General features: G+C 58.3%; 2 protein-coding genes across 18 annotated transcripts in view; one reads left to right on the forward strand and one right to left on the reverse strand.

Moving 5' to 3' along the window:
* Positions 1 to 41: 41 nt before the first annotated feature.
* SLC29A4 (solute carrier family 29 member 4) lies at positions 42 to 24,211 on the forward strand. Of its 9 annotated transcripts, none has more exons than XM_024357705.3 (12): positions 42 to 234; positions 4,957 to 5,136; positions 7,880 to 8,011; positions 8,272 to 8,385; positions 8,841 to 8,969; positions 12,007 to 12,081; positions 13,468 to 13,500; positions 14,046 to 14,308; positions 16,170 to 16,308; positions 16,425 to 16,612; positions 17,606 to 17,846; positions 19,965 to 24,211. In XM_024357705.3, the coding sequence occupies exons 2-12, from the start codon at positions 4,968 to 4,970 to the stop codon at positions 20,105 to 20,107; spliced, it is 1,626 nt and encodes a 541-aa protein (XP_024213473.2). In that variant the 5' UTR covers positions 42 to 234; positions 4,957 to 4,967; the 3' UTR covers positions 20,108 to 24,211. The 9 variants fall into 9 exon arrangements, with proteins under 9 accessions (XP_024213473.2, XP_054511431.1, XP_054511429.1 ...); XM_054655456.2 differs by having other exon boundaries at positions 4,962 to 5,136; XM_054655454.2 differs by lacking the exon at positions 42 to 234 and adding an exon at positions 351 to 3,112 and having other exon boundaries at positions 3,814 to 5,136.
* Positions 23,937 to 25,644, reverse strand: part of TNRC18 (trinucleotide repeat containing 18) — a 119,151-nt gene continuing 117,443 nt past the window's right edge. For all 9 annotated transcript variants that reach the window (XM_054655453.2, XM_016957059.4, XM_016957060.4 and 6 more), the window contains one exon: positions 23,937 to 25,503. In XM_054655453.2, coding sequence (XP_054511428.2) covers positions 25,297 to 25,503 — 207 coding nt within the window. In that variant the 3' untranslated portion in view covers positions 23,937 to 25,296. The remainder of the gene's footprint in view (positions 25,504 to 25,644) is intronic.

Here is a 25,644-nt window from a genome sequence, read left to right on the forward strand (position 1 = left end):
GAGGAGGGCGGGGCGGGGCCGGGCGCGGGGGGCGGGCAGAGGCGGGGCGTGGTGGCCTGGGCTGTGCTCGTCGCCGCGCTCGTGGACCGGGGCCGGGCGGACTCGGGGACCGGCGGAGGACGCCGGGCGCGCCCGGCCCGAGGCTGGGGGAGCGGGGCGCGGGCGCGCAGGGTCAGGCGCGGGGCGGCGTGGCGGGCGCGCCGAGGACCCCAGGCCGGGCCGGGCTGGGCCGAGGTAAGCGGTGGCCGCGGGACGCGGGGAGACGCCGGCGGGGACCTGTCGGAGCCTTTGTCTGCGGCGCGCGCGGCCTCCCCCGCCCCCTCCCGCCCGCCCGCCCGGGCGCTGCCCCCTCTCCCCTGCCCGCCCGCCCCTGTCCCGGGAACCCGAGGCCACCCCGGCCGCGTCCTCAGCGGCCCAGCCCCCCGCGCCCGGCGACAAGCGCGGACCCGGACCCCTGGGCCCTCGCCATGGAGGGGGTCGGCGCCATCGCCTCCCTGAGCACCGCGCGGGGGTCCTCCCGCACGAAGTTCCTCCCCGGACCCCCCCGCGCCACCCCATCGCTCCCCTGCCCCCGCCGGCCCCTTTCTCGTTCTCGGAAAAAGCGGCTGGGAGAGGCGGGGCCTGGGATCCGGGGTCACCTCGGGGCGGCCCAGGGGGTCTGTCCTTTGCCTCGGGACGCAGGTCCGCGAGCCAACTTTGCGGCTGATGAGGCCGGACAGGCGGCAGAAAGGCGCGGCGACCCGGGCCGGGGAGGGCGGTGGGCCCGGGGGCCAGCCTGTGGCTCCTGCATGCATCGGTCCCCGGGAGGCTGCAGAAAGGGGGTGGCCGGAGGGGCTTGAAACCCACCCCCACAGGAGTTGGAGCAGCTTAGACCGCTGGGCTGCGGAAAGGGCAGCAGAGACATCGTTAGTCCCGGTTAACGGGGACCAGGGGTGTACCAGGCATCAACTAACCAGGGCTGGTGACTGAGCCAGGAGTGCGAGCCCAGGCCCGCTTTCCAAGTGGAATTCGGTTCCCCTGGTCCTTCCTGGCTGGCCGGAGGAGCGCGGCCCCCGAGTGAGGCCAGACTGGCTTTGGAGTCCCGACGCCCAGCGCTTCCAGCTGCCCTGGGTCACTGTGCACTTCAGGCCCCGTGGAAATGGGAGGAGCCGGAGGGGATCACTGGGCCAGGCTCCAGTCTGAGCTGCACGACCCCCCCCCCCAACCCCCGACTTGGCCTCTCTGTGCCTCAGTCGCCCTCCCTGCAAAGTGGTGAGGGGCCTTGGCCAGAAGCAGTGGCTCACTCCTGTAATCTTGGTTCTGGGAGGCCGGGGCTGAGGGATCACCTGAGGCCAGGAGTTCAAGGCCAGCTTGGGTAACAGAGCAAGACCCCACCTCTACAAAAATAGAAATTAAAAAAATTAATAAATGGGGGAGAGGGGTGGGAGCCCTGCCTTGCCCGTAGCAGTGTTAAGTGGCAGCTTGTGCAACTGTTGAATGCCTACTGTGTGCAGCTGAGCCTACCCCACAAGCCACCCACCCAGTCCCTGTTTGTGACGTACTCTCACCCTCTTCTTCCTCTACTGAGTTGTGAGGTGGGGAAACTGAGGCCTGAGGGGTGGCCTCAAGGCCAAAGAAATGACCTGTGTCTTCTCAAGGGCCTCCTGGGTCAGGCATCAAGGGTTCACGGCAGCGCAGAGTGGAGGAGCAGGGCCAAGCCCTATAAACACTGGAGTTATTAAGCCAATGTGCATGTCGTTAAATTTTAACTAAGGGGGGACAGGGCAGGAGGCCCTGGGTTGCCTTCCCTGGGGCGCAGTAGGCTTGGATGTGGGGGGCTGGGAAGGACAGAGTTGGAGGCCTGTGGCCCAGGAAAGATGGGGGAGAGCAGCTGCAGCAGGGTCCCCACCCCCTCTGCCATGGGGACAGTGGCTGGCCAAGCCAGGCAGTGTGGGTGGCAGCTGCCCACTTTGCCGACTAAGCCAGAGGGGACAGTAGCCACCTCCTGGCTGGATACCAAGCACGTCCGCCTTCCTGGGTGGCGTGGCCTCCGGGCAAGGCAGAAACCTCGGCTTTCTGGCCAGGAGTGTTTGGGGCACTGCACGTCCAGGGGAGCATCTCGGGGGCTCTTGCTGAACACAGACCAGGCCTTTCTGGGTTCAGATGTCCTCCTGGGCTGGGCTGGCATCCTGAGCAGGTGGCAGGAGGAGCATTTGATTGTTGTAGACTGTCACCCTGACACCATCCCCTTTCCTGGCTCTGCAGGCTGAAGAAGGGCCCCGGGGTCTCTAAGCCTTTGCTGACTCTCTGGCGCCTCCCAACGACTCTTGAGCTCAGGCTCCTGTGTCCACTTCACAGGGGAGACAGGTGTGCGGAGCCCGCCCAGAGCCACCCTCGTTCAAGCCCAGCCCAGCTCTGCTCTAAGCCCTGCTCGGCCCCCACCCCACCCCCAACCCACCCCCAACCCCCCAGCTCCAGATGTGGCAGGACGGCCAGGGCTGACGAGGGGCAGTCAGGAGAGCCTTGAGCCTAGAAGGGGAGATACGCCGGGCTTCTCAGCCCCCAGAAGTCCGGGACCGCCTCTCCCCTGGTAGTGGGTACCAATTACCTGGGTTGGCCCCCAGCTGTCAGGGGCTGAATCTCCCCAGCCCCCAAGACCTGGAAATGGGAAGGCTCTGGCTTCAAAGCCCCAGTGAGGCCCCAGGCCCCCTTTTAGGCCCCAGTTAAAATTCTGTAGTGAGCTAGAAGAGGGGGACATGGGGTCACAGGGAGGTGCTTGGTAACTGATCATCAAAACCTGCCTAGAGGCTGGGAAGGGAGTAAACTGAAGCAGGGGAGCTGGAGGAAATGAGACCCAGGAGATGGGACAAGAGCAGGCAGAGGTGACATGGGTCAGCCCCAGAGAAAATCAGGATGGGCTGAGCGCAGTGGCTCATGCCTATAATCCCAGCACTTTGGGAGGCCAAGGCGAGAAGATCACTTGAGCCCAGGAGTTCAAGACCACTATGGGCAACACAGACCACATCTCTACAAAAAAGAAAAAAATTAGCCGGGCCTGGTGGCACACACCTGTTCCAGCTACTTAAGAGGCTGAGGTGGGAGGATCACTTCAGCCTGAGAGGCAGAGGCTCCGGTGAGTTGTGATCGCGCCACTGCACTCCAGCCTTGGCAACAAAGCGAGACTCTGTCTCAAAAAAAAAAAAAACACAAAATCAAGGTTCCTCTGGGCCTGTGGGACCCCATGGGGTGGGCTTCTTCCAGCCTTTACCACGGCTCTCCCACATACTGGGGAAACTGAGGCACTACATTCAGCGCTCAGTGCTGTGCTGTCCTCTCTGTTAGCCTCAAACTCCCTACGGCGAGCACAGATCCTTTCTGCATTCAGATAAATGAATACACTTTATTAGAAAAAAATCACAGGCTGGATGTGGTGACTCAGGCCTGTAATCCTAGCACTTTGGGAGGCCGAGGCGGGCAGATCACAAGGTCAAGAGATCGAGACCATCCTGGCCAACATGGTGAAACCCCATCTCTACTAAAAATACAAAAATTAGCCGGGTGTGGTGGTGGGCACCTGTAGTCCCAGCTACTCGGGAGGCTGAGGCAGGAGAATCGCTGGAACCCAGGAGACGGAGGTTGCAGCGAGCCAAGATTGTGCCACTGCACTCCAGCCTGGGCGACAGAGCAAGACTCCATCTCAAAAAAAAAAAAAGAAAAGAAAAGAAAAATCATTTTAGGGGAAAAAGCTAGCCTGCCCCAGGCACACACAGGGCTGCCCACACAGTGCAAGCGTCTCCATCACAGATGACTTAGCTCTTTCCTTTCCTTCCGAAGGTCAGGGCTGGCAAGTCCAAATTGAAGCAAGAAGCACTGAGGCAAGACCACAGGAAGAACTTCCCGCCATAAGGGTGGTTGGCCCCAGGACCAAGGGCCGTCGTGGCTCAGAGTGCCACACAGACCTGGGTTGAGGTCTGGGTTCTCCCACTTTCTGCCTGTGAGACCAAGGGGGTTCTCACTTTCCTCAGCTGAAAAATGAGTGATAAAGGCAGCTTCCTCCCAGAGGACACTGCAGCGCGGTGCAGGCACGCATGAGGCTCACTCATGTCACCTGTTATTTCCAACTGCTCCCCAAGTCCTGGCATCGCACCGCCAAAGTATTCCTCCACTCCATCTATTTCTCACCGTGCCCTCTGCCACCATGCAGGCCACCTTGGTTGCTCCCTGGGACAGCAGTCTCTGAGCCATTCTCCTCCCCTCTGACCCCTTCTCCCTAGATAGCAATGAGGATGAGCACCTTGAGACACACCAGGTGAGGGCTGGGCGCAGTGGCTCAGTGGCTTACGCCTGTAACCCCCGCACTTTGGGAGGCCGAGGCAGGAATTGGAGTTGGAGACCAGCCTGGGCAATGTAGTGAGACCCCCAACTCTACAAAAGAAATTTTTTAAAAATTAGCCAGGCATGGTGGTTCGAACCTGTGGTCCCAGCTACTTGGGAGGCTGAATCAGGAGGATCCCTTGAGCCCAGGAGGTCGTGGCTGAAATGAGTGATGGTTGCACCACCATACTCCAACCTGGGTGACAGAGTGAGACCCTGTCTGAAAAAGAAAAAAAAAAAAGACATAGCAGGTGACATTGCTTATCTGCTTAAATTAATGTCCTCTGGATGGATAGAAAGGACGGTCCCCCCAGGGGATACAGTCCCGGCCGCATGGCATCAATGTGGTGAAACTGAGGCTCAGAGAGGTTTAGGCCCTTGCCTAAGGTCACACAGCTGGGCTGAAAACCCAGGTCTTTGAACCTCACATCCAGTCCTGTTCAGGCACTTTCCTGGCTCCCTTGCAGTGAGGCATAGCTTGCTTTGGCCAACGAGTGTGACCAAAGTGATGTGTCACTCCAGGTAGAAGCTTTATGGGTCAGTGCATGAGCCATGGATCCCTCACCCTTCTTCCATCACCTGCTCTCTCTGCTTTCTCCAAAGCACAGGCTGCCATGGGCTCTGTCGGGAGCCAGCGCCTTGAGGAGCCCAGCGTGGCAGGCACACCAGACCCGGGCGTAGTGATGAGCTTCACCTTCGACAGTCACCAGCTGGAGGAGGCGGCGGAGGCGGCTCAGGGCCAGGGCCTTAGGGCCAGGGGCGTCTCAGCTTTCACGGATACCAGTAAGTAGGCGTGCGGGCAAGGTGCGGGTCTTGCCCCAAAGCAGGCTGGGCTGTGTGACCCCTGGTGAAGCCTTGCGGTATCGGGGAGCCATGGGTGGTCATGGAGGACTGGAGGCAGTGCCTGTCAGTGTGGATTAGATCTGCTGCATAACAAACACGCCCACCGTCTCAATGTCTCCGCCCTGATGCTGCATGTCCCTGCTGGGGGCCCTGCCAACGGCCCCAGGCGGAGGCTCTGTCTTAACATGGGCTTTTGTGCTCACTGGGTGGGTGAAGGGAACATGGCTCATGCGCTGACCCATACAGCTGCTGCTTTTTTTTTTTTTTTTTTTTTTTGAGACGGAGTCTCGCTCTGTCACCCGGCTGGAGTGCAGTGGTGCAATCTCGGCTCACTGCAAACTCCGCCTCCTGGGTTCACGCCATTCTCCTGCCTCAGCCTCCCGAGTAGCTAGGACGACAGGTGCCCGCCACCGCGCCCAGCTAATTCTTTGTATTTTTAGTAGAGACGGGGTTTCACCGTGGTCTCGATCTCCTGACCTCGTGATCCGCCCGCCTCGGCCTCCCAAAGTGCTAGGATTACAGGCTTGAGCCACTGCGCCCGGCCACTGACCCATAAAGCTTCTATCTGGAGTGACACATGTCACTTTGGTCACACTCGTTGGCCAAAGCAAGCTATGCCTCACTGCAAAGGAGCCAGGAAAGTGCCTCAACAGGACTGGATGTGAGGTTCAAAGACCTGGGTTTTCAGCCCAGCTGTGTGGCCTTAGGCAAGGGCCTAAACCTCTCTGAGCCTTAGTTTCACCACATTGAGGAATTGGGCCAACTGACTTTGAGATCAGACATGCAGAGTGGACAGCCCACAGGCTTGGAGTCTGACAGGCTCGGGTTCAAGCCTACCTCCCATCCTTTACCCACCAGGAGCCCCGGTCAAGTCAGTGTTCTTCTGTGACCCTCGGTATCTTCTTCTGGAAAAGGGAGATGATACTGTGTCAATGTGGTTGCATCAGAATCCACAGAATGTTGCTTGGGCCTGTCCCTGGCACTCAGGAGGCACCCTGTAAGCTATAGTTCTTTTCTGGAGAGCTGCTGTTTATGCTAGTACTTTAGGCTCAGAAACCTGGGCTAAGGCCCGGCACGGTGGCTCATGCCTATAATCCCAGCACTTTGGGAGGCTGAGGCCGGAGGATCACTTGAGCCCAGGAGTTTGAGGCCAGCCTGAACAACCTGGCAAAATCTCGTCTCTACAAAAAATACAAAAATTAGCTGGGTGTGGTGGCACACACCTGTAATCCCAGCTACTTCAGAGGCTGAGGCAGGAGAATCACTTGAGCCCAGGAGGGGGTGGTTGTAGTGAGCCAAGGTCATGCCACTGCACTCCAGCCTGGGCAACAGCGAGACTCTGAAAAAAAAAAAGAAAAAAGCAATTGGCTGACTAAAGTGGGAGCTAGTTAAGCCAGGCAGGCAGTCAGGAAGGTCATGGACAGTCTGGAACCCACAGGCAGGAGCTTCTTGGAGTCTCTGAGCTCCAGCAAGTCCCCAAGCTCTCACCTGATTAGGTCAGACCCACCCAGGGTCATTTCCCTTTTGATGAACTTAAAGTTAATGGAGAAGGGACTTTAATCGCAAAACACCTTCACAGCAGCACCAGGGCTAGGGTTGGAACTGGGGACTGTACTTCAGCTTGTCAAGGTGACCATAAACAGACCATCACGGTCCCCTCCTTGCCGGTGTGGCTCCCATAGACAGCTCCCTAAACCATGCCTCCTCTCCAGATAAAGGCAGTGACAAGGTCATACGGCCACCGAGCATGATACAAGAACCCGGTACAACCCCAGACATGCTGACCTCTTCCCCAGAAGGACAGGCAAAGGGTGTTCACTCTTCTCCTTCCATATCCTATAATTTATTTTTTTGAAAACAGAGTCTCGTGCTCTTGCCCAGGCTGGAGTGCAGTGGCGCAACCTTGGCTCACTGCAACCTCCACCTCCTGGGGTCAAATGATTCTCCTGCCTCAGCCTCCTGAGTAGCTGGGAATATAGGCGTGCACCACCATGCCCAGCTAATTTTTTTTTTTTTTTTTTTTTTGAGACGGAGTCTCGCTCTGTCGCCCAGGTTGGAGTGCAGTGGTGCGATCTCGGCTCACTGCAAGCTCCGCTTCCTGGGTTCACGCCATTCTCCTGCCTCAGCCTCCCGAGTAGCTGGGACTACAGGCGCCCACTACCACGCCTGGCTAATTTTTTGTTTTTTTGTATTTTTAGTAGAGATGGGGTTTCACCGTGTTAGCCAGGATAGTCTCGATCTCCTGACCTCGTGATCCGCCCGTCTTGGCCTCCCAAAGTGCTGGGATTACAGGTGTGAGCCACGGCGCCTGGCCATTTTTTGTATTTTAGTAGAGATGGGGTTTCACCATGTTGGCCAGGCTGGTCTCGAACTCCTGAGTTCAGGTGATCTGCCCGCCTTGGCCTCCCAGAGTGCTGGGATTACAGACGTGAGCTGGTTTCCTGTCCATCAAGCTGGCAGCTTCAGTGGCTGTGAGGGCGTGGGTGTGGTGGCCGTAGCCACAGTATTTGGTGGCTTTTGATAATGGCCAGATGACAGAGGTATCTGGAACAGAGGGGAGCAGGGGTCACGGCGATGGACAGTGGCTATGGTGATGGTGGCCGGGGTGGTGGCCATCGCCCTGTGCGGTGACCGTAGCCATGCGTGGAGCGTGCCCCGTCTCACCTGGCGTCTCTGGCTTTAGCATTGGACGAGCCGGTGCCCGATGACCGTTATCACGCCATCTACTTTGCGATGCTGCTGGCTGGCGTGGGCTTCCTGCTGCCATACAACAGCTTCATCACGGACGTGGACTACCTGCATCACAAGTACCCAGGTGGGTCCCTCTACGGTCACGCCCAGCCACTCAGCATCCTCCATCATGGCCTGGGGCCTCCCAGAAACCCCCAGCGGGGAGGGTCCTACACAGGGACCTGTTTTATTCAGATCTCGGCTCCACTGTGAGCTGCTGAGTGACCTCAGGGCAGCCACTCACCCTCTGTGGGCAGCGAGCCCCTTCTGGGAGGTCGCACCCGGCAGGAGTCAGTGCAGAGGGTGGGGCCTCCCTGAGCACCTGCTGTCTCTGGCCCTCTGCAGGGACCTCCATCGTGTTTGACATGAGCCTCACCTACATCTTGGTGGCGCTGGCAGCCGTGCTCCTGAACAACGTCCTGGTGGAGAGACTGACCCTGCACACCAGGATCACCGCAGGTGCGCTGGGCCCCGCCACGGGACACCTGCCTGTCATGGCTTCCACCTGCCTGGCCGGTCACCCACTCACCCAGTTTCCCTGAGCTTCACTCCCCTTGTCTGTAAAATGGGCACACTTCCTAGGGCTGCCCTGAGGTCTAGTGTAAGACACCGTGGTGGGGCCTCTGTACCCCAAGTCATGTCCCTGGGCCTTGCCCAAGCTCTTCCCCACGCCCAGTGTGTTCTTCCTTTCCCATTCCTCTGCACGGCAACATCCAGCTTCAAGGCCCGGCTCAAATGGTGCCTCCTATAGGAAGCCCTCCAGGTGCCGCTGTTAGACTCGTAAAGCATCCCTGGCCCTCCTTAAAGGGGAAGGGCAGAGAAAGCCTCAGACCGACTCTGCAGGAGGGGCGAGGAGGAGGGGGACCCCACCCAGTTGGCTCCACCACTCCCCTCACTGGCCTCTCCCCCAACAGGCTACCTCTTAGCCTTGGGCCCTCTCCTTTTTATCAGCATCTGCGACGTGTGGCTGCAGCTCTTCTCTCGGGACCAGGCCTACGCCATCAACCTGGCCGCTGTGGGCACCGTGGCCTTCGGCTGCACAGGTAGGAACCGGGGCCCAAGGGGGAGGCCCTGAGTGCCCACTTCCGACCCCATCCCACCCCAGCCCTGGTCTCCTGCTGGTGGCATGTGACATGATGGGAACCGGGCTGGCTGGGTGCCAGGTGTGTGTCCACCTGCATGCCAGCGTGCACACCGGTTCACACCCACACGAGCCTGTGTAGTGTGTATGCAGTGTGTGCACAGTGTGTAGCCACAGAGACTCCGAGGCAGCCCCTGGTTTCCCTGGTATAAATAGGGCTTCAAAGACTGTTCTGTCTTTGTCACCATGTCACTGTTTATCTTGGGCAATGGCTTTCATCTGACTTTGTCACCCAGGCTAGAGTGCAGTGGTATGATCATAGCTCACTGCAGCCTCAACCTCCTGGACTCAAGCCATCCTCCCACCTCAGCCTCCTGAGTAGCTAGGACCTCAGGCACATGCCACCAAGCCTGGCTAATTTTTAAAAATTGTTTGTAGAGACGGGGATCTCTCTATATTGCCCAGGCTAGTCTTGAACTCTTAGCCCCAAGCAGTCCTCCCACCTCGGTCTTCCAAAGTGCTGGTATTACAGGCATGAGCCATCGTGCCTGGCCTTTCAAACTTTTTTTGAAAACTACTTTTTATTTTGCAAAAATTTCAAACCTACAGAAAGCTTGCAAGAATGATACAGTGAAGTCCTACACAAGCACTCTCTCCCCCTCTCCCTCCACCCCGTCTCTCTGTACTTAAATTTCTCCCTAAGTATATATAAATATAAAATACATATTTTCCCTTGCACCGTTTGAGAGTTAGTTGTAGATGTCATCACCTTTCTTGCCTAATTACTAATACTTCAGAGTGTATTTTCTACCAGCCAAGACATTTCTTTCCTTTTTTTTTTTTTTTTTTTTAATTTTTTGAGACAGTCTCACTCTGTTGCCCAGGCTGGAGTGCAGTGGCGCCATCTCAACTCACTGCAACCTCCGCCTCCCGGGTTCAAGCGATTCTCCTGTCTCAGCCTCCCAAGTAACTGGGATTACAGGTGCCCGCCACCATGCCAGGCTAATTTTTGTATTTTTATTAGAGACGGGGTTTCACCATGTTCCTCAGGCTGATTACGAACTCCTGACCTCAGGTGATCCGCCCGCCTCAGCCTCCCAAAGTGCTGGGATTACAGGCGTGAGCCACCGCGCCCCGACCCAATAATGTTCTTTATAGCATTTTTTTTTTCCTGACCCAACATCCTCTCTAGATTCATACCTTTCCTTTAATCCAGGACGGTCCTTCACCCACCCCTGTGTTTCATGGTAGTGACATTTTGCAAGGGTCCAGGCCAGGCTTTGTAGACTTTCTTTTTTTTCTGTCTTTTTTTTTTTTTTTTTTTTTGAGATGGCGTCTTTCTCTGTCACCAAGGCTGGAGTGCAGTGGCACGATCTCGGCTCACTGCAACCTCCGTCTCCCAGGTTCAAGGGATTCTCCTGCCTCAGCCTCCCGAGTAGCTGGGACTACAGGCGCCCGCCACCACACCTGGCTAATTTGTGTATTTTTAGTAGAGATGGGGTTTCACCATATTGGCCAGGCTGGTCTCGAACTCCTTACCTTGTGATTTGCCTGCCTCAGCCTCCCAAAGTGCTAGGATTACAGGCGTGAGCCACTATGCCTAGCCAGCTTGGTAGACTTTCAAACTCTTTTTGACCATGACTTCCAGGAAGAAAGCAATACATTTTATATTACTGCCCTGTAAACACGTTTGTGTATTTATAAATGACGTCAAGCCTTCGTGAACTAATACTCCAATACTACTGTTCTGTTTTGTTAAAAAACAAAAAAAATGTTGTGACTAGATTTTATTTTTTTAGAGGCAGGGTCTCACTCTGTCGCCCAGGCTGGAGTGCAGTGGTGGGATCATGGTTCACTGCATCCTCAACCTCATGGGCTCAAGGGAGAGGCCAGGCCCCCCACGTAGCTGGGATTACAGGCACAGGCCACTGCACCCAGCTAATTTTTAAAAAATTTTTGTCTCCATGCATGGTGGCTCATGCTTGTAATCCCAGCATTTTGGGAGGCTGAGGCAGACAGATCACGAGGTCAGGAGTTCGAGACCAGTCTGGCCAACATAGTGAAACCCCGTCTCTACTAAAAATACAAAAAATTAGCCGGGTGTGGTGGTGTGTGCCTGTAATCCCAGTTACCCGGGAGGCTGAGGCAGGAGAATCACGTGAACCCAGGAGGCAGAGGTTGCAGTGAGCTGAGATCGCACCACTGCACTCCAGCCCAGACGACAGTGCGAGGCTCTATCTGGGAAAAAAAAAAAAAATTGTAAAGACAAGATCTCACTTTGTAGTCCAGGATGGTCTTGAACTGCTAGACTCAAGTGATCCTCCCTTCTTAGCCTCCCAAAGCACTGGGATTACAGGTGTGAGCCACCATGCCCAGCCTTGACCAGAAGATTTTAGTTAGACAAAGACTGCCCCTGAGGCTACTTCAGGGCTGGATTTGCTAGACTCCAAGGTAGGGGCCTGTGCAGTTCTATTTTCCCTAGATCCTGATGGATTTCTGGCTGTATTAGTTAGGATGAGAGGGGTTATTGCTGTATAACAAATTAGCCCAGAAATCTCAGTGGTTCCATAGAACAAGCCTGACTTCTCGCTTTTGCTGCCTGTCTTCTCTGGAGGGTGAAGGGTATTATGCTCCATACGGTCTCTCAGGGCCTCAGGCAGACAGTCCTCTCCCCACTCCATAACACATGGCCTCTCCTGTCCCTGCCCATGGGAAAAAGAAAGGTTGAAAGTCCATGCAGACTTTTCACTGCCTTGCCCAGAAGTGACGTGTCATTTCTGCAGACGTATCATCTGCCAGAGCTTGTCAATGACCCTGGCTGACCCCAAGGGTACACTGGCTGGTGTTCCTACTGCTGCGTGTCAAATCTCTCTGCCATTAGTGGTGTTAACGGCTGTTTACGCACCCTCGTCCACCAACACAGTTCTCTAGTGCATTTCTCCCAAGTTGACAGGTGATAATGGTGCCTCTGGGTTTTTCCTCTCTCTCTCTCTCTTAAGTGCAGCAATCCAGCTTCTACGGGTACACGGGGATGCTGCCCAAGCGGTACACACAGGGGGTGATGACCGGGGAGAGTGAGTATCTGCAGACCCCCCGGGGAGGGGGTGCTGGGCTGCCCTGGGCTCTGGAAGCTTCTTCCCAGGGACTCCCCATGATGCTCCCCGGTCTGGGAGGGAGGCTCACAATCCCTGGGCAGACTGAGCTAGGGACAGTGATCACCATCTTTCCTGGCCTGGCTGGGGGTAGAAAAGGGGTGCACTCCCACATGGGAGGGACATGTGGGCCCACACATGTGTGTGCTGTGTTTCTGGGGTGTGTGATCCTTTGTGATCGGGGAAGCTTATGTCTCTGAGCATGTGGCTGGGTGTGCGTTTGGTAAGTCTGCGTGTGCGCGTGTGTTAGGTGGGCCCCATCCATGGCCGTGATGTCATGCTCATCACACCATGCCTACAGCACCACGCTTTCCTTGCAGCCACGGACACACAAGCCACCCCCTGGTCAGCACCCCATGTGGGTGTCTCACGGGCTTCTCAAACTCACGTCTCCTCCACCCACCCTGCCACTCACACCCACCCCTTCTCAGCAAATGGCACCCCTTTGCTCACGCCTGAACCTTACATGACATCCGGCCCTTCTCCAAGTCCTAGGTCTGTCCCCTGGCCTCCAGCCCCTGCAGAGGGGCAGCACTGGCCCCGGGTACCGGCACTGTGTGCGTGGAAGCCCCTCCCTCTCAGGGTTCCCAATCTTCCTTCTGTGCCTGGACCGGCCCGGGGTCAGTGCTGCCCAGGCAGGAAGCGGAAGCCCAGGTCAAGACCCACGTGGGCCTGGCTCCTTTCTCCCCCTGGGGGCGTTCTGCAACCCTCTGCCTGTTGCTGAGGTCGACCAGATGCCCCGGAGCTTCCAGACTCCCACATGGGAGGTCCTGGTTCCTGTTGCTGGCAGGTAGATTTTGTGGTGTAGCTGAGCGAGAGTGGGTGCAGAATTGTGCTGGCACACTGATGTCGCGTGGTTTATGGAGTCAAGGGCCCCGCAGAAAAGACATGCTCAGAGCCCTGTCCACCGTCACGGGGTGGCCCACCATGGCCCTGACCCACCCTGCCTCACACTGGGCCGTGGCGCATGGCCACACGAAGAAAAAACCCACAGCCTGCCCACCCCAAGGCCCTCCCTCCCGGCCTCGTGACCCTAATCGCGGCTTCCAGCGCCTCAAACATGAGCACTGAGCTCACAGCAGCCCCTGGCCAGGAACACCCGTCCCCAGGCTGCACTCCTGGCCCTGTCCTGCAGACCTCCGCGTCAAAGGTCCCCATCGGGACAGGGGTCCTCTGACTGCCCCCCACCTCTGCGCGCCCTCTGTTCCATTGCTTTCTGCCCCCTGCCTGAATCACGCACAATCTTGTTGCAACCATCCTCTTCCCACCCTGCGCCCGTGTGTCATCGTGGCCCTACTGCGTCCTCAGAGCAGGAGGGTGCAGCGACACGGCAGGCACTGGGTAAATGCCCCATGGTGGGGGTGTGTGAGCGGCGTCGGGGTGGGGCTGCTGTGAGGGGCAGCTCCTGTGGGCAGCTCCTCTTGTGGCTGGGGCGGAGCTGGGGGCGCCCGGAGTTGGGGCGGGAGAGACGGGACTCAGGACTTAGAGGGAGAGGCAGGGGGTGGGGCTGGGAAGGGAGGTGGGGTGGGGAGCTGGGGGAGCGGGTGGGACGGGGCTGTGTGGGGCCAAGCTGAGTCGGGGAGGGGGGTGGTATGCAGCTGGGCGTGGCTGAGTGGGGGCGGAGCTGAGTGGGGGCGGGATGCAGCTGGGCCACTCATTGTAGGAATTGCTGGAAGGGGCTGGTGGAGCAACTCTGGTTGCGGGAGTGGGGTGGTGGCAGTGGGCGGGGCCGGCGGTGATGGGCGGGGCCTGTGGGTGGGGGCAGGGCCTGTGGTGGAGGGCGGGGCCGGTGGGGAGGGGTCTGTGTGTGGACGGGGCTGGGGCGGGACGGGGCGGTGCAGGGAGCTGGGCGGATCAGGCCCCGGCCCACTGTGCACGCCCCCCAGGCACGGCGGGCGTGATGATCTCTCTGAGCCGCATTCTCACGAAGCTGCTGCTGCCCGACGAGCGCGCCAGCACGCTCATCTTCTTCCTGGTGTCGGTGGCGCTGGAGCTGCTGTGTTTCCTGCTGCACCTGTTTGTGCGGCGCAGCCGCTTCGTACTCTTCTATACCACACGGCCGCGTGACAGCCACCGGGGCAGGCCAGGCCTGGGCAGGGGCTATGGCTACCGCGTGCACCACGACGTTGTCGCCGGGGACGTCCACTTCGTAAGTGCGCACCGCCCACCTCTGTTCCCTTCTCTGTCCCCACCTCTGTTCCCTTCTCTGTCCCCACCTCTGTTCCCTTCTCTGTCCCCACCTCTGTTCCCTTCTCTGTCCCCACCTCTGTCCCCACCGCTTCGTCGGGAAGTACCTGGGGCCCAGCCTCTCACCTGCATCCCAGACTGTGGCCTCCTCCTGTGGTGGAGACTCCTTCCTGCCAGCCTCCTTTATTCTGTGTACTCTTACTGATGTGGCTTCTTACTGGCACCCCACGTCTCGTGGCCTAAGGCCCCACTCCACCCGCATCTGTGATCCGGGGATCTGCCCAGCTGCTGTGCCCCACGGCGTGGGGCGTGCATGGCCCCTGTCCGCAGTGACACTCCACATGATGTACACTAAAGTTTCCATCCCTGGGACAGCCCACGTTCGTTCTGAGGGTCTCAGCCCTCCTGGCTGCGCCAACCCACGTTGGAGAGTCTTCCTGCAGGTTCAGCCTGGCAGCAAACTCTCTAGGAAGCTCACACCCTTCCTCCCTAGAGACGGGACGCCAGGAGGGAAGTCAGGGCTCAGGGATAACCCTGGTTTCCCTGAGGGAATGTGGCGGGGCCCCCAGAATTTCCCACAGAAGTCGCCAGCCAGGAAAGGGAGTGGTCTCCCAGGTGGGGATAGGCGGAGAGGGAGGGCCAGGGGCTTGGTTCTGTGGCCCCTGGCTCTGCTGGGCTTCCCTGTCACAGCACAGAGGCACTGCCCCTACGGGGTCCCCAGCACAGACAGCCCCTGCCAGGAGGTGCCCTATCCCACCATCCCTGGGCAGGCAGCTGTCCTTGGGGGGCTGGGGTGCCTTCTGGTGGCAGCAGCCCTGCACAGCCCCCCAGGCTCAGGGCCGGCAGCTTTACAGGCTTGGGGACACCTGCAGGGTGAGGTCAGGAGTGCCAGGCTATGCAGAGGCGGGGCGAGGGAGCCATTGGTCCTCGTTCCTGAGGGTCTGGAACTAGAATGGTCATGCAGGCCTTGATCCAGTGAGTCACCTGGGCTCTTGGCTGGGGACGCTGAAGTGAGCCAGAAACACCATCCCCAGGGGAGCCCCCAGACCCAGAGAGGGGCCCAGGATGGAAGGGGACAAGCCAGGGCAGGGGTGCGTCCCTCTCATGGTCAGGGAAGTTCCCTGAGGGGCTTTTGGGCTAAGACCTGACCCACAGGAAGGGTGTTGGGGCAGAGGGAAAAGCGTGTGCGGTGGGTCAGAGGCTGGGAGGAGCTCCGTGTGTTTGGAGGAGGGGAAAAGCAGAGAGGTCATAGGGGACCAGATGCTCTGGTTGGTTTGGTCAGAGGCTGGTAGAGGGTTCACGGGAATGATGAGATGGAATTTGCTGCATCAGAAGTGTGAGAGAGAGCCAGGCGCAGTGGCTCACACCTGCAATCCCAGCTATACAGGAGGCCAAGGTGGGAGGATCGCTTGAGCCCAAGAGTTTGAGATCAGCCTGGGCAACATAGCAAGACCCTGTGTCTACAAAAAAGAAAACGGCAAAAAAGATTGGCCTGGGTGATGGCACATGGCTGTAGTCCCTGTTACTTGGGAGGCTGAGGTGGGAGGATTGCCTGAGCCCAGGAAGTTGAGGCTGCAGTGAGCTGTGACTGCACCACTGCACTCCAGCCTCAGCAACAGAGCAAGACCTTCTCTCTAAAACAAAAAAGAAATGTGAAGTGAGAGACCTTGATAAAGTGGGGGAGGGGTGTCTGCACACAGTAGGTACCACCTGAATGTCAGCGCCAGCCCCAGTGCGGCTCTTCTGATTGGGCCTGGATTCCTGGCCCGTGTCTCCTGTCCTCCCCTCCACTCCAACCCCATCCCACTCCGTCCTCCCTCCAGGAGCACCCAGCCCCGGCCCTGGCCCCCAACGAGTCCCCAAAGGACAGCCCAGCCCACGAGGTGACCGGCAGCGGCGGGGCCTACATGCGCTTTGACGTGCCGCGGCCAAGGGTCCAGCACAGCTGGCCCACCTTCAGAGGTGAGTGCGGGGGGGGGTCCTCTGCTGCCCTGGCTCTGGCACCCAGGCAGGGGGTGGGGGAGGCAGGCAGGGGTCCCCGTGGGCGCTGCCTCTGACCCCCGCCCGCCACCCTCCAGCCCTGTTACTGCACCGCTACGTGGTGGCGCGGGTGATCTGGGCCGACATGCTCTCCATCGCCGTGACCTACTTCATCACGCTGTGCCTGTTCCCCGGCCTCGAGTCTGAGATCCGCCACTGCATCCTGGGCGAGTGGCTGCCCATCCTCATCATGGCTGTGTTCAACCTGTCAGACTTCGTGGGCAAGGTGGGCTGCCTGCCCTGCCCGGTGTCGGGGGACGCCATGGGGTGGGGGTGACAGGGAGGCCCTGGCCTATCCGGGAAGGGTTCTGAGTGAAGGATGCATGTGGCTCCCAGGTGGAAAGGGCAAGAGCCGTGCAGTGGCGCCATCCCGGACAGTGTCCTCTGGAGGGCGGCCCTGGCCTGATCCCACTGGGGCGCTCCGGAGTGTCAGCTGCATCTGGGAGGACAGGCGTGGCCCTCACCCTCTCGCCTCACGGTCACGGGTCCCTCGGGGATGAGCACAGGAGGATGCCCCAGAGGGGACTCAGAGAGGGCAGGGACACTCAGAAACGGCTCCAAGAAATGGCCAGGTGCAGTGGCTTATGCCTGTAATCCTAGCACTTCGGGAGGCCAGAGATGGGTAGATCACTTGAGGCCAGGAGTTCTAGACCAACCTTGCCAACATGGTGAAACCCCGTGTCTACTGAAAATACAAAAATTAAATGGACGTGGTGGAGCGTGCCTATAATCTCAGCTACTTGGGAAGCTGAGGCGGGAGAATCGCTTGAACCCAGGAGGTGGAGGGTGCAGTGAGCCGAGATCGTGCCACTGCACTCCAGCCTGGGTGACAGCACGAGACTCTGTCTCAAAAAAACAAGCAAACGAACAAAAAAATCACTCAGCCAGCCGTGGTGGTGCATGCCTATGGTCCCAGCTAGTCGGGAGGCTGAGGTGGGAGGATGGTTTGAGCCCGGGAGTTTGAGGCTGCAGTGAGCCACCATCGTGTCACTGCACTCCAGCTTGGGGGATAGACCGATACACTGACTCTAAGGGAAAAAAATGTAAGTGGAATTTAGGGGGGTTTTAGAGGGGTGATCCGGAGAAGGGCAGGGGTGCAGACTGAGCTGGACGGGCCCAGGAGTGTTTAGGGATGGGGATGTGGCTGGAGGCTGTCGGGGGTGTGAGGGGAGTGGGGCTGTGGCCGGGACAGGGCGCCCACTTGCCTGGCTCTCTGCAGATCCTGGCAGCCCTGCCTGTGGACTGGCGGGGCACCCACCTGCTGGCCTGCTCCTGCCTGCGTGTGGTCTTCATCCCCCTCTTCATCCTGTGCGTCTACCCCAGCGGCATGCCCGCCCTCCGTCACCCCGCCTGGCCCTGCATCTTCTCACTGCTCATGGGCATCAGCAACGGCTACTTCGGCAGCGTGCCCATGATCCTGGCGGCAGGCAAAGTGAGCCCCAAGCAGCGGGAGCTGGCAGGTGAGGCCCGCGGGACGTGGGGGTGGGGGCATCCTCCCAGCAGCGCAACGCCCCCCTCGCGAGGAAACCCAGGCCAGACCGCAGGAAGGTGCATTTGGGTTCCGGGGGTTCAGAACAGTCAATGACTGGGAGGCCATAGGTGTGGGGACATTTTCAGCCACTTCATTCACTCATTTATTCATTCGTTCATCCCACCACTACTTGGTGAGTCCCTCTTGTGGACCAAGTGTTTTTCAAGGCACTGGGGACACAGTGGCGACAAAACGGCGCTCCCCGTGCTGTGGGACTGACTGTCCAGATGTGGAGGCAGCCCAGGCCGGGCACAGTGGCTCGTACCTACAATCCCAGCACTTTGGAAGGGCAAAGCGGGCGGATCACTTGAGCCCAGGAGTTAAAGACCAGCCTGGGCAACACAGTGAGAGCCTCTCCTCTCTACAAAAATGTTTAAAAAATTAGCGGGGTATGGTAGTGTGTGCCTATGGTCCCAGCTACTCGGGAGGCTGAGATGGGAGGATCACTTGAGCCCAGGAGTTGGAGGTTACAGCTGTGATCACGCCACTGCACTCCAGCCTGGGTGACAGAGCAAGATCCTGTCTGGGAAAAAAAAAAAAAAAAATCCCAGATCGGCGTGACTGGTTGAATGGCAGTAAGTCCTATGGGGAACAATAAAGCAGAGAAACAGGAGTGATGGGATGGGAGAGTCAGGCTCGGGAGCCAGCAGTGTAAATGGAGCAATCTGGGAAGACCTCACTGAGGAGGTGACTTTTGAGCAAAGACCTGGAGGAGGTAGCAAGGGAGATAGCCATGTGAGGATGCAAGGGAAAGGCATCCAGGAAGAGGGAACAGCATGTGCAAAGATCCTGCGGCACTGAGGCCAGGGGATGGAGCAGAAGAGGAACGGGGTTTGATGGTTGATAAAGCATCCCTCCAGCTGCTGTGGGCATGGAGGTGAGTGAGGAGCTACTTCACCAGTCCAGGCCCTTGAGAATGGGGCTCAGACCTGGAGGAGGTCAACGTGGCACTGGGAGGTGCCGGATTCCAGGTCTTGTTTGGACGGCAGCCCACAGGACTGGCTGATGTGTTGAGAGGTAGGGTGTGGGAGAGAAGGGGGCTCCAGGTTTGGAGTCCACTGCTCAAGGCAAGAAGGCTGGCACTGGCACAGACTGAGATGGGAAGAGGCCTCGTGGGGAGGGGTTGGGGTTGGGTTTGGGACTTGGTACGTTCCAGGTGCCCATGGGACATCCCAAATTGTCCCTGATAGGGAGGAAGCTGTAGGTCGGAGAGTGGAGATTTTTTTTTCTTTTTAGATGGAGTCTTGCTCTGTTCCCCAGGCTGGAGTGCAGTGGCACGATCTCAGCTCGCTGCAACTTCTGCCTCGCAGGTTCAAGCAATTCTCATGCCTCAGCCTCCTGAGTAGCTGGGATTATGGATGCCCCCCACCATACCTGGCGAATGTTTGTATTTTTAGTAGAGGTGAGATTTCACCATCTTGGCCAGGCTGGTCTCGAACTCCTAACCTCAGGTGATCTGCCTGCCTCAGCCTCCCAAAGTGCTGGGATTATAGGTGTCAGCCACCATACCTGGCTGAGACTGGAGATGAAAACGGGGAGGGTTAGGGCCAGGCGCACTGGCTCAGGACGGTGTTTTGGGAGGCCAAGGTAGGACTATCGCTTGGGACCAGCCTGGGCAGTATAGCAAGACGGAGTCTCTACAAAAAATTTTTTTACGTTAGCCAGGCACGGTGGTGCATGCCTGTGGTCCCAGGTACTCGGGAGGCTGAAGTGGGAGGATCGCGTGAGCCCAGGAGGTCAAGGCTGCAGGAAGCTATGGTTGTACCACTGCACTCCAGTCTGGGCAACAGAGCAAGACCTTGTCTTTAAATTTTAAAAATGGGGGCTTGGGGGACTCAGAGAAGGCAGGCAAGGCCTGGAGTGCATAGCAGATGGCCTCGGGAAGAAGGAACGAGGAAGGACAGGATCCGGAGAGGGTGCTCCCAGGAGAAGCGTCCTGGAGGGGCGGCACGGTTCATGCGGGTGTCACCGCACCTCACACCCGAGCAGCCGTGGCCACCAGGTGGCTGCCCTGGCCCTGCTCCCCTCAGGCCAGTGTTGTCCACAGGGAACACCATGACCGTGTCCTACATGTCAGGGCTGACGCTGGGGTCCGCCGTGGCCTACTGCACCTACAGCCTCACCCGCGACGCTCATGGCAGCTGCCTGCACGCCTCCACCGCCAATGGTTCCATCCTCGCAGGCCTCTGAGCCAGCCCCGCCCACTGCCAGTGACGCCGAGGGCCTGACCAGGGGCCCCGAGGCCTGAGGGCCCCTCCCCTGTCCCCACCTCAGTGCCTGCGGGGCCCTGAGCCTCCCCCTGTGCCAGCAGCCCCACTCCCTCAGGGTCCAGCCATACCCCACCCTGGACTGAAGTTCTGCAAAGTCCTTCGAGGACCGGAACACGTTTCTGCGACCCGGGGCTCTGGCCAGCACTGTGTTCTGCGTTTGGTCTCATACCGGCGTCTACCTTCCATCTGTGTCCAGCGGCCCCGGCTCCAGCCCAGCCAGCACTCTGCAGGGTCACACGCACCGTGTCCCCACCCAGGACAGCAGACACCCGCCAGAGTGTGCGCGCCCAGTGACTGCACCCCGGCCCTCATCACCCACCGGCACTGATCGGGGCACCGCCTGGCCCAGCCTCCACCAGGGACCCCTCCTCATGAACTCTGGAGCCCTGAGAGGAGAGGGGCAGCCCCCTACCTTGTCACCCTCAGGGCTTCCCCTTCTGTCCTCATTCTTAGAGACTGCCTCTCCCAAACATAACGCGTTAGCCATGAAGGAGTCGGAGCCCTGGGTCCGAATGGACCCGCCTGCGGTCTGCGTCAGCCTCTGGGAAACCACAGCGGTGATGCCAGCTGGGCACGTCAGGACCTCCCCACACACCCACACGATGCCACAGGTCAGGGGGCTGTGCCTGACTAGGGAGCCCTCCCATTGCCTTCCTGGCCCAGGATAGAAGAGGGGAGGTAAGTCTGGGGGCTACGAAGCCGGGCCCCCACACCCTGGCTGAAGTCAGCTTGACCTAGGTCTTGACCCTCATCCAGCAAGGGACTCGACAGACCCAAGGGTCCCTAGAACGTAGGAAGGGGCTGGGGGTCACTCCAGCTCGGGCCTCCCAGAACACCAGGCCCGTGTGGGTGGCACCCTGAGGTCAGGGGATCCTAAGGGTGTCCTTCCAGAGACGGTGTTTCCAGGGGGAGGACCGCCCCCCCTTCCAGATCCCCGGCCCCGGCTGTGACTGCCCTGTTTCACCCCTGCTGTGTCCCATCACCCGTCTGTCCACTAACTGTACCGCACTGGCCATTAAAAGATGAAGGCAGACCGCTGCACCGCCGCCTGCAAGCAGAGTTTGTGCATGGACGGGAGCTGGGACTGCCATCTCGGGATACCGGTGGAACTCGGGCTGCCCCGAATAAGCCGGTCCTCAGTCTTCCCATCTGTGAGGTGGGCCGGGTGGATCAGGGAGCAGGAGGGTGTCCTCACACTGGGTAGGCTTGGTTTGTGGGCAGGGCTGGGTGGTGGGGTGAGAGCTGGGAGCACTTGGGGTTTGTCGCTCACCTTGACCGCCCGCCCCCCCCCCCCACCCCTTTGTGAGGATCAAGGAGGATGGCCACATGCAGCCCATTTGAAGGGGAAACGAAGTGGGCGGGGCTTGGCCCCTGCCCCTCGGGGACTGCAGTGCATCCTAGGAGTCAGAGCCTCCTGGCCTCGAGCCTCATCCCTTTTGCTGATTTGTGCAATTTGGACAAAATCCTGCACTGTTCTGTGCCTCATTTCTTTCTTTTTTTGTTTTTTTTTTTTTGAGACTGAGTCTTGCTCTTGTCACCCAGGCTGGAGTGCAGTGGCACGATCTTGGCTCACTGCAACCTCTGCCTCCCAGGTTCAAGTGATTCTCCTGCCTCAGCCTCTCAAGTAGCTGGGATTACAGGTATGCACCACCACACCTGGCTAATTTTTCTTGTAGAGACTGGGTTTCACCATGTTGGCCATGCTGGTCTCGAACTCCTGATCTCAAGTGATCCATCTGTCTCATCCTCCCAAAGTGCTGGGATTACAGGTGTGAGCCACTGCACCCATCCTGTGCCTCATTTTTGTTTTTTCTTTCTTTACGAGACAGGCTCTCGCTCTGTCACTGAGGCTGGAGTGCAGTGGTGCCATCATAGCTCACTGCAGCCTCCACCTCCTGGGCTCCAGTGATCCTCCCACCTCAGCCTCCCAAATAGCTGTGTATACAGGCGCGTGTCACCACGTCTGGCCAGATTCTTTTATTTTGTGTAGAGATGGGGTCTTGCTGTTGCCCAGACTGGTCTCAAAGTCTGGGCCTCAAGTGTTCCCCCTGCCTTGGCCTCCCAAAGTGCCAGGATTACAGGTATGAGTCACTGCGCCCGGCCTGTTCTGTCCTTAGCTTCCCCAAGGAATGGGGCTGGTCCAGGTATTGATGTGGGTCCCGTAAAGGAGGGCACGAGGGCCACCGATGCTCTGGCAGGCATCCTCCCTGGGGCCCAGGTGGGCGGCCACTTGGGCCAAGACTGCGCCAGGTGACACCAGAGTGTTTCCCAGAGCCCACGCCGGGCCCTTCCCTTGCCCGAGGCCGGCTGGCTGCCCTCCATGGGTTACCCTCTTTGCAAAGCCCCGAATGTCCTCTGCAGGCCACCCACACTAACCAGGTCAGTCACTGGGCAGCCAGACCCCATTGCAGAGATGCCGTCCACCCCCATCTAGGTGAGGGCTTGGGGCCACTCTTAGCATTAGTATCATTTTCTTCTAGTATCATTTTGTGGTAGGCATGGCTGGAAATGTGCAGCTTTGCTTTTTTTTTTTTTTTTTTTTGGAGGAGTTTCGCTTCTGTTGCCCAGGCTGGAGTGCAGTGGCTCGATTTCAGCTCACTGCAACCTCTGCCTGCCGGGTTCAAGCGATTCTCCTGCCTCAGCCTCCCGAGTAGCTGGGATTACAGGCATGTGCCACCATGCCCGGCTAATTTTGTGCTTTTAGTAGAGACGAGGTTTCTCCATGTTGGTCAGGCTGGTCTTGAACTCCCGACCTCAGGTGATCCACCTGCCTCAGCCTCCCAAAGTGCTGGGATTACAGGCATGAGCCACCATGCCTGGCACTGGTTTTTGGAGATGGAATCTCATTATGTCACCCCAGCTGGAGGGCAGTGGCACAATCTCAGCTCACTGTAACCTTTGCCGTGGGTTCAAGCGATTCTCCTGCCTCAGCCTCCCGAGTAGCTGGGATTACAGGCATGCTCCACCACACCCGGCTAATTTTTTTGTATTTTTAGTAGAGATGGGGTTTCACCATATTGGCCAGGCTGGTCTTGAACTCCTGACCTCAAGTGATCCGCCTGCCTTGGCCTCCCAAAGTGCTGGGATTACAGGCATGAGCCACCATGCCCAGCCAACTTAACTTTTAATTTTTTCTCATGTAAATTTGTTCAATTTTTTTTTTTTTTTTTTTTTTTTGAGACAATCTCTGTCACCCCCAGGCCAGAGTGCAGTGGTGCAATCTCAACTCACTGCAACCTCCACCTGCCGGGTCCCTGTGATTTTCCCACCTCAGCCTCCCGAGTAGCTGGGATTACAGGTGTGGGCCACCACACCCGGCTAATTTTTGTATTTTTAGTAGAGACGGGGTTTCACCACATTGCTCAGGCTGGTCTCAAATTCCTGGCCTGAAGTGATCCTCCCGCCTCGGCCTCCTAAAGTGCTGGGATTACAGGCACGCTCCACCACACCTGGCTAATTTTTTTGTATTTTTAGTAGAGATGGGGTTTCACCATATTGGCCAGGCTGGTCTCGAACTCCTGACCTCAAGTGATCCGCCTGCCTTGGCCTCCCAAAGTGCTGGCATTACAGGCGTGAGCCACTGTGCCCAGCCGATGAGCTCATTTAGATGGCTGCATGTGGTCACTGCCCCTGCACGCGTGGCACCCAACTTCTTCCAGTCGAATCCTGCTTCTTGGTGCCCTGATATGGCAGAATGCCCCCCAGACACCACCCCTACTCCAGCCCCTGAAATAAACCACTCCAGACAATTTTATTTTTCCAATTAAATCTTTTCTTTTTTTTTATGAAAAAAGATCACACAGAATTTGCCAACAAACAAAATTCCAAAAGAAACATAAAAAAAAAAAAAACCAATAATTCCCCCAAAAAACAAACCCAAAGTCTGGCTTTTCCTTCCCTCAAGATTGTCTGGTTGAGGCCTTGGTTTCCCTTGAAGGCTTGGGGCCTGGTTAAGTGCTTTCTGGGGCCCAAGCAGGGACCCTGGGCTTGGGCCGGCTCCTGCCTCTCCCTCTTCTCTCCCTAACAAACACTTCTCTATCCTGGGGGGTGAGTACAGTACACTTGGCGGGGTGGGCGGGGGGTGTGCTGGGGACTGGGAGGCCGGTGAAGCCGGTGCTAGACACTATAATCTAACAGGAAATAAAAAATAATATTCTGCACGTCAGAATGTTTTTTTTTTTATAATTTCATAGCTATTTTTCACAGTTTTAAAAAGTTTATATATATATTTATATATATTTATCTTTATATATGTAATTAAAAAGTTGACTCCATTTAAAGGCTTATGATACAGGGGCGGGGCGAGTCTCTTGGTACAATAAAACTGTACAGGTTAAGAAGTGCCACCTCCCTCCTGGGTGGGGAGGGGCCAGGCGTGGCCGGGCGAGGGTTTCAGCACCATTGGGGTTTTCTGTAGTGTGAGGGTTTGGACCAGGGTGGGCCTGTGCCGGGCCCTCTCCACCTGGTGCCTTTGACAGACACTCCGGGCTGCAACCCCACCCGGCTCTGTTCCCCAAGTCTAGGCCATCCTGAGAGGGTGGGGGCAGGGCCCCTGGCACAGTCAGGTAGGCCAGCTGGCATCGGGCCGCCCTGTCCCATGCACGGTGGGAGGCCTTGGGGTGGGCTCCGTGCGAAGGGTGCTCGGGAAGCCCAGAGTGAGCGTCAGTTTGGTTCCTTAGAAGCGCCCCTCCCCACCGAATCCCCAGTCTGCATGGACCTGGGGGCACCCGGGCCCCCACGCAGCAGCAGCCTGGAGGGCCGGCCTGGCCAAGTGCTTGCAACGTGCTGGGCAGGAAGGGCCGGTCCCGGCCGAGGCTGCCCTGAGGGGGACGGCAGGGCCATACCCTGATAGCTAAGAGGGGCCCCTGTCCTGGGGGCACTGAGGGGTTGGAAGGTGGGGCTGGAGGCATGTGCACATGCATGCACACACGTGCATGCACACACACACTCACCCGGGCATCCACGTGCACACCTGGCCCCATGCACACGCCTGCAGGAGCGCTCGCATGCACCCAACGCACGTGGTCTCCGCGCCATGGCAGTGATGGAGAGGGGTCCCTGGCCGCCCTCGGGGCACAGGTGGCCGGTGGCCCGCAGGGCCCGGCGGGCTCAGCAGAGCACGGGCACGCCGTCCGTGGAGAAGATCATGCCCGTGGTGGGCTCGTAGGTGCCCGCGAGGTAGTACAGGCCCTCGCTGTCCTGGTACTTCTTGGTCTTCAGCATCTGCTCATACTGCTCCAGGCCCACCACCAGGCACTTGTGCGACACCGTCTGCACGTCATTTTCGTCCACATGCGAGGACTGGTATAGCGCGCGCTGCGGGCACGCGGGGATATCAGGATGGCAGGTGGGGGGCACAGAGGCCAAGGGAGCCCCAGGGAGCCACAGGGACAGAGACAGAAGCAGAGGGAGCCCCAGGGACTGAGACAGAGACCAAGTCAGAGACAGAGGCTGAGG

The sequence above is a fragment of the Pan troglodytes genome, chromosome 6, assembly GCF_028858775.2.
Source record: "Pan troglodytes isolate AG18354 chromosome 6, NHGRI_mPanTro3-v2.0_pri, whole genome shotgun sequence".
NCBI lineage: Eukaryota > Metazoa > Chordata > Mammalia > Primates > Hominidae > Pan > Pan troglodytes.